A 12,545-nucleotide genomic window follows, 5' to 3' on the forward strand; every position below is an offset into this window, starting at 1 on the left:
TTGCGACGGAATAACGAGCGCTATATTCCGTCGCCAATCCGCCGGTACTAAACGGCGACCACGGCGTGGCGACGGATTTAATTCCGTCGCTAAGCCGTCGCTAGATTAATATGAATAGCGACGGAATCATCCGTCGCTAATCCGTCGCAAAAACGAAAAAAAATCAAAAAAAATTTATTTAAAAATTAATTACGGAGAACTGTACAATTTATATTTCCTGTACAATTTATATTTCCTGTAAATAAAAAACAAACCACACAAAAAAATTCATATAACAAGTATCTATAATAATTAATCGTTCCACCTTAAAACTAAAAAGTTTAATTATTTACAATTCAACAATTACAATTAGGAAAAATAAAAAAAATAGAACTTCTTCAACACAGTCCTCTAATCATCGCCAAGATTTTGTGCGTCTTCTTGTTCATTGTCTTTATCTGTCCCTTCAGCTCCACTACCCTGATTATCGCTAGCAGCCTACACAAGAAAAGAACAGTCAGTATTGATAAACAAAATATAATGAAATAAATTACACACTATATGTGATTCTATCATGTGCTCATGTGTGATCTAAGGCAATAAAAAAACTCTATATGTGATTCTATCATGCTCATATGTGTGCTAAGGCAGTCAAAAAATTGAATATGTGATTATAACATGTTCATATGTGTTCTAAGGCATATAAAAAAACTCTATATGTGATTCTACCATGCTCAGATGTGCTTTAAGGCAAGCAAAAAACTATATATGTGATTCGATCATGCTCGTATGTGTGCTAAGGCAGTAAAAAAATTGAATATGTGAATATAGCATGCTCATATGTGCTCTAAGGCAGGCAAAGCCAAAAATTTTATATGTGATTCTATCATAAATGATATATAACATGTTCATATGTGTTCTAAGGCAGTTAAAAAACTCTATATGTTATTATAGCATGTTCATATGTGTGCTAAGGCAGTCAAAAAACAGAATATGTGATTATAATATGCTCATATGTGTTCTTAGGCAGTAAAAAAACTGAATATGTGATTATAGCATGCTTATGTGTTCTAATGCAATCAAAAAAACTTTATATGTGATTCTATCATGCTCATATGTGCTCTAAGACAGACAAAAAGTTAAATATATATATATGTGATTCTATCATGCTCATATGTGTGCTAAGGCAGTAAAAAAATTGAATATGTGATTATAGCATATTCATATGTGTTCTAAGGCATCTAGAAAAACTCTATATGTGATTCTACCATGCTCAGATGTGCTTTAAGATAGTCAAAAAAACTATATATGTGATTATACCTGAGAGGGACCTGGAATCGAAGATCCCCTATCCTGAACAGCGGCCTTGATCTCATTTCGGAGAAAGGGGGCGACGGTGTATTGGAAGTAGTTATTCAGTGATTCATTAATGATCTCGCGTACATCATCACCGGAAAGAATAGTCGGCTGCTTGGAGCTTATGTCGGCGCAAGAAGTTGGTGAGCCGTAACTGGAAGAACCAATAACTGGTGAAGTGTTCATATTACTCCCAAACCCGAACACGCGACCTTTTTTGGGTTCACCTGCTGCAGTCACCCATGCTGTAGGATCAAATGATGGATGCTGAGTAGCGTCTTCACCATATCGCTCTACCATTTGTTGCTCATATGCCTCCTACAAAATAATGTTTAAAGTATTCATTAATAATTAATGATAACATTATGATGACTTGCATATATATTGCAATGATTATTAATAGAATTAATACATACCGTTGTCGTTCTCGCCTTCTCTGATACGAAGACTCCCGTGGTCTTCCGTTTATGTGTTTCTACAAACACATCCTTATATGGTACACTGCCTCCTTTTTCTGCTTCCTGCGAAGTTAAATGACAAAAGATTTAGTACACAAATTTGCAACTATACTTATAAAATTAATATTATATATTGATGAGTTACCATTTTCTTTAGGTGGCTCCCAAATGTCTTAGATCCACCTGTGTGTAGATGGGCTTCGGGCATCTTCGATCGATTTTGTGAAGCCTTCGCAGAGCGATTTTTAAATGCATCTCCCGCCCACATATCGCACATTTCATCCCAGTAATCTCTCCTGATAGTAATAGGACCATGGCCCTTCCACAGTAATGGATCATCTACTACGCCAGATGCTTTTTTTGCTGCAGTCTTCATAGTGTGCAGCATGTCTGCAAATCGATTGGCAGCCACCTTCTGCCACACCTTCCTTGCATCATTTTCTTCCACCGTAGTTGCAAAGCGATTCGAAGCCTACAAATATTTTCAGAAAGTTAGTAGACATTGCTTAAATAAATTAAATATGAAACACATTAACTATGAGGAACAACTGTATACCATGAATGAGGACCACAATCTGTCTAATACCTCCTTTGGGTACTCTTTCCATTGAGCAACTGGTCCTGGTAGATGTTGAAGAAGTGAATTCCTAATCTCCCGTACTACTTCTTGTGGCTCAAACCTCGTGCTGCACATGAATTGTTACACAGTAAATATCAATATAAAATATTTAAAAGATATGCAATAATTGAAAACAAAATACTTACGGTCGATTATCGATATACACTATTCGAATGAGTCTTTTTGTGCCAGCCTGTGAAGACCCTGTTTCCTGTGTTGGCTGTTGACTTGTGCGATCAACTGGTGTAGGTGGGTCGTATACAGGCGCAACATCATCTGTAAAAAAATACACACCAAGTTCTCAGAATGTGCATTTGAACTAATCAAGCATCTAATTAGTTATATGATATACCTATCACAGGAGCCCGTGAAGATGAAGGTTGAGCCTGGCTACTACTGGATGAGCGACCACTATAACCTCCACGAACCATATTCTAACAAATAACATATGTCATACAATACATTCAAATAATTCACATCAAGTATTACAATGCATTCAAGTCATTCACATCAAGCATTGCAATGCATTCAAATAATTCAAATCATTGACATCAAGTATTGCACTAATTCAAATCATTCGTTAATTGCATAAATTATAATACATTCAGATAAATTACAATGCATTCGAATCATTCGTATCAAGTATTACAATACATTGAAATAAAATTTTTAATCATTCACACCAAGTATTGCAATACAACTCACATCAAGTATTACAATGCATTTAAATAGAGGTTTGTAGTATAAGATTTTTTTCACTAGCTTGAGAATTCTTCCTCGTCACTAGTTTGACTTTCTTTCTTCTTCTTCTTCTTCTTCTTCTTCTTCTTCTTCTTCTTCTTCTTCATTGTTTGCCCATCCACTTGGTACATCATTTGGATCACATTCCTCTATGAATGTTTCATCAGCCAATGGAGATATGACATGCATATCATGCGCAACATCGTGACCATAAGCGAAGTCACAGACATCATCTGATTGATAGTAATCACTGTCTTCAGCTAACTCATCTTCTTGTAACTGATCATACTCGGGGTATAGTTTGGATTTCACCTTGCAAACTGCCCACCATTCATTTCTATCTGACTTTTTTATACTCGGATATGAAGTATAATAAACTTGTTGAGCTTGCGAGGCTAATATGAATGGTTCATATGTTCCAAACCTGGATTTATGATTCACCTCCACAATGCCTGAAGCTTTGTCGAGTCTTGTTGCAGTTGGATCAAACCAATGACACTTGAATACCGTAACCCTGTTATTCATGCCTAAGTAAGTCAACTCCATTATTTCCTCTATAACACCGTAGTAATCATGTTCATTTTCACCGTAGCTGCTACCCTTGACACACACGCCACTATTTATCGTTGATTTGTTTATACCGTAGTCTTTTGTATGGAATCGATAACCATTTACGATATACCCGTTGTAGCATTGCACAACTTTGGTCGGACCATTTTCTAAATCACATATTCCTTGATCTTTAACATCACCATGGCGAACCTACGCACAGACATAAACAATTATTGTGATCACGATCAATTAAGTAACTTAGTGTTGTTTATAAGTACAAAATTTATGTTAGCTTCTTTACCAACTGTTTCAACCACTCCACAAACTTAGTTTCACGTTCTTTTTGTACTTCTGCATTAGTGAGATGTGAAACTTTGCTTTGCAACTCCAGATCAAATCGTCTGCAAACCACAAATACTTATATTACCGAGCCATGTATCCACATATAGAACATAAAAGGATTTATAATTGAGTTGCATATACATATACTTACTCGATGTATGGTTCGATCGCTGAACAATTAAAAAGAATATAGATGTGTGCTGCATCTTGCTCTCGATCTGTCAATAGCCTTGATCGGCAACTACCAAATGCATGCCCAAGTCGTTGAAATATCGACAGCTTGTCAGCTACAGTTACTTGTTCTCCATCATCGTTACGGGGCGGGCATGTGTAACGTGTTGAAATATGAGGTTCGAAGTACATAGATGAGAAATTTGAAATCTCTTCTAAAGTGTACGCCTCACAAATAGAGCCTTCTACTCTTGCTTTATTACGAATCTTTTTTTTTAGGTCGAACATGCATCTGACAAGAATATACATTTCAAATTTTAAATATCTGTCATTAAAGAGACAAATATAAAAAAACATATACCTTTCAAATGGGTACATCCATCGATATTGCACAGGGCCACCAACCCTTAGTTCATATGGCAGATGTATGATCAAATGTTCCATAACATCGAAAAATGCTGGCGTAAATATCTTTTCTAACAGACAAACAGTGGTGATGACAGAGTCCTCGAGATTCTTTACATCTGATACAATGACCTCCGATGCGCACAATGTTCTGAAAAATCCGCTCAACTCAGACAATACCCCCCATATAGGTTTGTCTAACATATCATGGAATGCTAGGGGTATCAATCGTTGCATAAAGATATGACAATCATGGCTCTTCAACCCATATAACTGTCCATCGTCAATCTTCACAGCCCGAGCAATGTTAGAGACATATCCATCTGGAAATCTCAGTTGTCTCAACCATTGACATACATGTTTTATTTGATCAGGTCCGAGCACGTACTTCGCCTTTGGTTTCAGTACTTTGCCATTATACTCTTTGAGTTCCAATTCTGGTCTTTTACATATTAATTTTAAATCTATACGGGCCTTCGGATTATCCTTCGTTTTTCCTTTAATATTCATTACTGTATTGAACACATTATCAAACACATTTTTCTCTACATGCATCACATCCAAATTATGTCGTATCAATAGGGTCGGCCAATACGGTAGTTCCCAAAAAATAGATTTTTTCGTCCAATTGTGTTCCTTCCCAAATCCACGGAAGGGTGTAGGACTGCGGGCATCTGTTAATACATCTGGAAAGTATCGCAATCTTCTTAAAATCTCTATGCCAGACAATCTTGAGGATGGACCTTCCATTTCAGTTGTGCCTGCTGTAAATGCATTCTTTTGACGTCGGAACGGATGATCGCTGGGTAGAAATCGACGATGGCAATCAAACCAGCAAGGCTTCCTTCCATTTTTTTGTTGGGATCCCAACACAACTGCTCTGCTAGCATCCCAAATAGGGGTGTCAACGGGTCGGGTATATCTGAAACAGACCTGTACCAAACTCTATAGGGTTCGGTATGGTGATAAATAAGAAGATCAAATTAAGATCAAGGTCCGAACCGAATGTCCAATTAATTAATACATGGAGCTGGGTATAGTTTGTGAAATTTTATACCAGACCCAGGCCTGACTCGAGTTTCGATTTAGACATGCACTTTTTCAATGTAAAATTGATAAAAAATATTATTTTATCAGGTATGAGCCACGTCTAGTTAATGTAGTTCTTATCGAGTACGGTTTCTCTTATGGTGGGTCCAATTAGACTCGGGTCTGAACCCAATACTATACCCAAAAATCGAGGCCAAGTCTGGTTCCACCTTGGTCCGAACCAATCCTTACCAGTTGACACCCCTAATCCCAAGCCCCAAAGCCATGAAAGGCCATAGTTTGGGTTTGAAGGGACTTGTGGAGAACTAGAACTAGTAGGTAGGGAGGCTACTATCCCTAGATTTGATTGAATGCCACTGGAGCTCCTATTTGGGCGTGCTATCTGACCACGCCATATCCAACAACAAAGGGTAAAGCTAAGCACGCTCAGAATCGAATCAAATCTCACAATCAAAGCCCACTAGTAGTGTTGTGCACGCCCTAATTGATTCATACTCATGCTGCACCACAGCAATGTGTTCTCTTTGTTTTTCTAAAACCTATTGCTTCCAACCAATGTTGCACATAAATATAGGGCGTTTGAATCGTGGGACTCACGCAAGCGGGAACAGATCGGTCCCTGCCCATGCACTGTCCTGCATTGGATACTTTGGGACCACCTTGTCCCGGCGGGGACTGCTTTGTCCCCACCCTTTAATTTTTATAAAAGGCATGTTCAGGACAGTTGCCGTGGGATGTTTGTCCCATGTGCGCCCATGTGGTATATGGCATTAATGAAGGCATGGAACCATTAAGTAAAAATCTCTTGTTTTTCATTTTTTTTAAGTTCTTTTGGATCAGACACTACAATGTGATCCACATGATTTACCTAATAGAAAATGAGTTGAATCACGTAATTGTAACATGTAAGTTGCTTTTTTCCAAGGTCCTCAAAAATCAATAGTCAACATTGTACCAAAACTTTTTGACTAAAAAAAAAAAATTTGCAATCTTGCGTTAGAACAATATAATTCAAAGTCTGAACCTTGGCAAACAAATCATGCTTATCACATCCATATACTCAGTTTGAATCTTTAGATGTCGCACCTATAATTATTACATCCTTTTACTCATTTTGAATCTTTACATGTTGCACCTATGCTTTTCAGTTCATTCCAAATATTCACACACACACGTGTGTATATATATATATATATATATATATATATATATATATATATATATATATAAGGCTCTATCTCTCGTTCTATCGCATTGTTTTGATGTGTTTTATGATCACTGAATCGTTAGATGTGTTTAGCATGCTCGATTTAGTAGGAATCGACTGTTGGATCATGTTTTTTGAAGAAAAAATATATTTTTATGAGCTGAGAAAACTGATGATACCTTCATAGCCATTGATTTTGGATCACCTAAAAAATCTGTATACAGGTCAGATTCAGGGGAATCCAAAGGCTGGTTCCCAATAAACAAAACCTATAGATCACATCTATGGTGTTAGATGCGAAAAAAAATACCAAAAACATGTGAGATTCAGGTCAGATTCAGGGGAATCCAAAGGCTGGTTCCCAATAAACAAAACCTATAGATCACATCTATGGTGTTAGATGCGAAAAAAAATACCAAAAACATGTGATATATATATATATATATATATATATATATATATATATATATATATATATATGAGAAAGAGAGAGAGAGAGGGGAGCTGTTTGTTGAGAAAAGGCATCCACATATTTTGGTGTAAAAGATATTCATATCTGGTAGATAGGTAGCCTAGTGGGCTTTTAGACAGTTAAATTCAATTGGAAATAGTGTGTGGAAAAGTGACAAGAAGGTGACCCATATGACCTTGTCAAATGCCACACTGAATATGCTTAACCAAACATATTTATATGATCAAAAGATTATATACAATATTGCCGATAAGGGGGCACCCAACATAAGCGTAATGTCACCCTTCAATAACATAAACATGCAGCATAGGCTAGGAAATAAATAGTGAAGAAAGACTTATGACTGCAAAACTACAAAAGAAAAGTAGAGAGAGAGAGAGAGAGAGAGAGAGTCTAAATAGGCTCTTTTGACCTAGCATGACCACAGGGTCTCCCCCATGTTAGCTTGATGAAATTCATCTAAACCAAACAAGGACCTGCTAGGGTGGGCTAGCTTGGGAGCCATGGGCTCACTCGGGAGACTATCCATGAGGTTCGATACAGTGGCGAGAGGTGCAGGCTGGTGCATCCGCATGTGCAATACCTCGGCCCGTGCCAGTGCGAGCTGCGTCTGTAGCACGTCAATCTGCCGTTGTAGGGATGTGATCGCACCTACACATCCGTAGACCGGGTCGCGGACCCTTGCATTGGCCTCGTACACCATGCTGCTCACTGCATCACTCCGCTGGTGCACAGGCAGCTCCTGCAATACATGGGTAGCCATAGCACCGTTAGAGAACTCTTCCAATTAGGTGGAACCCTGCAAGTACCATTTTATAGTTTTAAAAAATTTACGGTAATTGGATCCAAATTGGCTTCCTTGTAATGGAAGGGAAGATTCTGCGCTACACTTCTCTCTTGTTTTTTTTTTTTTTCAGTAGGGTTCCACGATACTATCCCTTCTATTACAGAATAACCAGCATGCCCTTAAAGCAACGTTGTCAGTATCGGTATCTGCCCTGTATCGTTTGGCCAACTATTCAAGTGAATCGTTCGGCCAAAAAATAATTAAAAAATATTACATGTCAATCAGAATGTGACACGTGTTAAAGTCATTAAAATAATATTAAAATAAATTTAAGTACTTTTATATTTATTAAAAAATAACCGATTCATGGGTAAAGCGTATCGATTTTCGGATGACACAAGCCAATTTTTTGACGACATTGCATTTTAGGACTGAAGCTAAATTAAGATAAAAAAGTAAATAACTCAGAACAAATCAACAGATTATATGGGGAAAGAGGACTGTGCAACCAGCAACCAAAGGAAGGTATCACATCTATAATCAATGATAATCCATCGGCATTCTTTCTTTAATGTTCGATTTTTTTTTTTTTTATGGATCGATCCATAAAAAAAAAAAATCGAACATTAAAGAAAGAATGCCGATGGATTATCATTGATTATAGATGTGATACCTTCCTTTAATCATTTATTTAGTAAACAACATATTTTAGATTATGAATTTTTATATTTAGATGCATTTTTTTAAAGCGCTAAAAATTGACTGCCACAATACTTTGTATTATAAAATTCTGAGCTGTCTATTTTTTCATGTTTTAAAAAACATGTTTAGATGTAAAATCTTAATATAAAGCTTATTTCTTATTAAGTATATTATAAAGAATAAATATATAAGGTCTGATAGATAAAACACTCTAACACCACAAAAGGAGGAGAGCTGTCATATCATCATCATTGGTATCTTCCTTTGGTTGTGTGGTTCCCCTTCCACATGTATATATATATATATATATATATATATATATATATATATATATATATATATATATACAAAATGATCACAGTGCTAAATAAAATATGTTAATGGATTTTTGATGTTTTTTTTCAAAATTCTGACCCTATAGATGTGTTCAAAAAAAGATATTTGGACCATCCAAAAAATTTACTAAAACTTGGTACTTAGATCATGCAGTTTGGATGAAAAAAAAAAGATATTTGGACCATCCAAAAAATTTATGAAAATTGTAGGCCATTGATTTTTGAAACCTTATAAAAACCAATAAGTGATTCCTATAAAAAAATAAGCATATATATCTAGCATTTGTATGGTTAAAATTTCTTAAAAACAATAAAAATCCAATAGCAAGTTTCATTTAGAAATATTCTCATTTTTATAGGTTTTCATTTCCCAATATATATATTTAGAGAGAGAGAAAGAGAAATATTGGTATGTGTGCAGCAAGTTTTGGTGTGCCCTTATGTTTACCAAGAAGCGCTTTAATCAAACAATGAGCTGGTAAAAAAAAACTCTACAAAAGGGATCTATAAGGTTTTTTTTAATAAAAAAAGTAAGTGATGGATCATATTGTGAGATGATCGGTTCCTCCTAACAGTCTCAATTTTCATTTTATTGACCTTTTTTTTTAAATCTGACCTTACAAATGTGATTTATATGGTTAGTTTAGTAAAAATCTGCTTTTGAATTATCCGACTGTGACATGTGAACAGGATTTTATAAGGATTTAAAAATCATTAACTCAAAATTTTTATAAATTTTAAAACTTATAAAATCATCTATTTTCTACCAAAAATTATAATCCAACAGTCGACTCCTAGCAAATGGATCATGTTAAATACTTGTGATGTTAGACTTACCAAAAATGGCCTCAAACATCAAAAATCAGTGTTGTCCACACTGTATTAACGGTTAGTTGGGAGGGAAAAAAATCCACAATATAAGTGACATAATTAAATGACCAAAATTTCATAACTTTATTTTAAAGAAACACGATTGAAGAGATGGATTTAACAAAGAATGTTTAGCACATCCGTAGAGTGAGACTGTATGGTGTGAGAGATTCTTGTTGGCGAGAAATTGCCTAAAAATTTAAAACGGTAAATTTTTGCGAGATTTTCAAAATATAGTGAGATATATGAAAAACATAAATACTGCAATTTAAATGCAATATTTATGTTTTAAACGTTTATTTATTGTGAAAAAAATCAAGTATTTTTATTTTTAAATAATTTTTAGTAATATTTTTTATAAAAAAAGATAAATTTTTTTTAAAAAAAAATTTATTACTGAGATTTTGCCGAAAAAATGCAAGATTTATAAAAATTGTTCAATTTCTCGTAAGTTTTTTGAAAAACGAGACTTTGCCGTTTTTAACGTTTGTCACAATGCTCCGAACATACCTATAAAACATTATTTTAGAAATCTTAAATTAATGAGAAATAATTAGAGTATATTTATTCAGGTGTGACATTGGCTATTTTTTATATATAAGTGACATAATTAAATGACCAAAATAGCCTTCACGAAAGGCGCCCTTCCTAACGTGACCCCAATAGGCTCCCAAACATGAGCAAAGCAGCAAATTGCACGTGGGACAAAACGTGTGATCTGTTGACCAAAATACCCTTGAAGAAAATGACAAAACCACCGCGGCGACGACATAACTTGCGAAGGAGAAGACAACGTGAAATTCCCTCAATCGACACGTGTAGAAAACGACAAGAACGGGCCTTCTTTTCTAAATAAGGCCGTTTTTAGAAAAAGACAAATCACGAAAAGACGAAAGTACCCTCAAATTTCGAAACAGACGATTATGTCCCTGAAGAGCAAAATACCGTTAGGCCACATCTTTACTTAAATTGCAGTACAAGCTTATTCTTTTTTTTTCAGTTTATGCCTTGGCAAAAGAGTAAACGAAGGAAACTGCCGTACAGTTGCACTGAAGGCTATTTTGGTCCATTCAGTTGTTGCGGTGCACTGGGCAAATTGTTGCAAAAAGAAAGGGATGCTGCCGTCATTCTCAAAAAGAGGATGCCCTGAACCGTAAATGTCAAGGACATTTTCGTGATTATGTTCACCCGAGAGGGAAAGGCAATGCAGGTCCCATATTTGAAGAGGGTTTGGTGGGGTTTATAATTTCTTTTGGAGAGAGAGAGAGAGAGAGAGAGAGAGAGAGAGAGAGATTTTAGTGGGGAATTTAATTGTGGTACGTAACGTAAGCGAAGTAGGCAGTCCAAATGTGCATTCAAGAGAAACCAAATGCAAGTAGAAAGAAAGGTTACCTTTGTGGTTTTGACGGAGATGAAGGGCATTATGATAATAGGTGATTTTGCGTGATTTCAAAGACTACTATCATTGCCATTTTGGAGAAATGAATCGGTCGAAACTTGAAAGAATTTAGTAGTATCAAAATCATCTTAATTATTACTTAATGATCAGATAAAGAGAGAGCTGAAAAAAAAACTGGTGTTTTTAGTTGATTGGTTGAGTGGGACATCTAATAAGTGTATTTAGAACTTTTTTTTTTTTTTTACTATCTACCATCGATTTCTTCTGGGATCAGATACCGATTGGCTTGTTTGTTCGGTGGTCGTCCTTTGCCTGTCAGGACACTCACCGGTGGTTAGTAGGAGGGTCCCCAGTACCTTCCTAGGCCGGTTCCTCGTCATATAACAAAAAATCATACAAGAGAGAGAGAGAGAGAGAGAGAGAGAGAGAGAGAAGTTTTGTGCGATTTCGACCACCAAGTTGGATAACAATTTTGAGTTTTTGGTATTTTCGGAAAACATTTTAACTCAAGTTAAAAGAAAAGTATAACCACCGTTATTAGTTAGTGACAGTAAACCGATAGCAAAGTAAGAGAGAGAAAGAGGTGTCATTCAAACAAAAATGAAGACCACTTGCGGATTATTCGCCTTCATTAAAAGTAAAACGAATTACTAGCTGGTGATAGGGAAAGCAAAAGAGAGAGAGAGAGAGAGCATGTTGTCGGCATTGCTGTTAACACCTTTATTAAGAAAAACAGTAAAAGCAAAAAACGAGTTATTGATAATGAAAGCTGAAAGCAAAAGCGAACGAGAGAGAGAGATGGACCTGGAGCATCTTGTTGACATTGCTGGCACCGAAGACCTTGTGGACGTTGGCAAACTTTTGAGGCTCGTCCGAAGGGAAGTAAGGGGCGAAGACGCAGTCGAGGGTGCAGCGCCGCCGCAGCAGTTTGCACGCCGCGCACGGAGAGGACGTCCCCTGCTTCCTTCCTCCCTCCCTCATCTTCTTTCTTCTTCTTCCTCTTTTACTTCTCACCCAACAAAGAAAAGGGAAAGAAAAAATGAGCAACCAACACTCTGAACGAAGCAACCAAACACCAACACCCCCCAACTACTGAGGTC

General features: G+C 36.3%; 2 protein-coding genes across 2 annotated transcripts; both read right to left on the minus strand.

Annotated features, from left to right (window-relative positions):
* Nucleotides 1–225: 225 nt before the first annotated feature.
* Nucleotides 226–1,524, minus strand: LOC149822653 (uncharacterized). The gene is made up of 2 exons (XM_089981662.1): nt 1,300–1,524; nt 226–477 (listed from the first exon to the last, which is right to left on the minus strand). Exons 1-2 carry the CDS (start codon nt 1,519–1,521, stop codon nt 391–393), a joined length of 309 nt encoding a protein of 102 aa, XP_089837788.1. The 5' UTR covers nt 1,522–1,524; the 3' UTR covers nt 226–390.
* Nucleotides 1,525–7,735: 6,211 nt separating this feature from the next.
* On the minus strand, nt 7,736–12,426 carry LOC149822654 (LOB domain-containing protein 4-like). The gene is made up of 2 exons (XM_089981186.1): nt 12,250–12,426; nt 7,736–8,094 (listed from the first exon to the last, which is right to left on the minus strand). The coding sequence occupies exons 1-2, from the start codon at nt 12,424–12,426 to the stop codon at nt 7,765–7,767; spliced, it is 507 nt and encodes a 168-aa protein (XP_089837312.1). The 3' UTR covers nt 7,736–7,764.
* Nucleotides 12,427–12,545: the final 119 nt, after the last annotated feature.

The sequence above is a fragment of the Nuphar pumila genome, chromosome 11, assembly GCF_984573655.1.
Source record: "Nuphar pumila chromosome 11, dmNupPumi1.hap1.1, whole genome shotgun sequence".
Taxonomy (NCBI): domain Eukaryota; kingdom Viridiplantae; phylum Streptophyta; class Magnoliopsida; order Nymphaeales; family Nymphaeaceae; genus Nuphar; species Nuphar pumila.

Bases quoted from the DNA above. Each gene is read 5' to 3' on its own strand.
- LOC149822653 (XM_089981662.1), bottom strand. From the start codon at position 1,521: ATGAACACTTCACCAGTTATTGGTTCTTCCAGTTACGGCTCACCAACT. The intron at 478-1,299 runs GTATAATCACAT...TTTCTTGTGTAG, and splicing joins CGATTCCAGGTCCCTCTCAG to GCTGCTAGCGATAATCAGGG.
- LOC149822654 (XM_089981186.1), bottom strand. From the start codon at position 12,426: ATGAGGGAGGGAGGAAGGAAGCAGGGGACGTCCTCTCCGTGCGCGGCG. The intron at 8,095-12,249 runs GTCCATCTCTCT...CATGTATTGCAG, and splicing joins ATGTCAACAAGATGCTCCAG to GAGCTGCCTGTGCACCAGCG.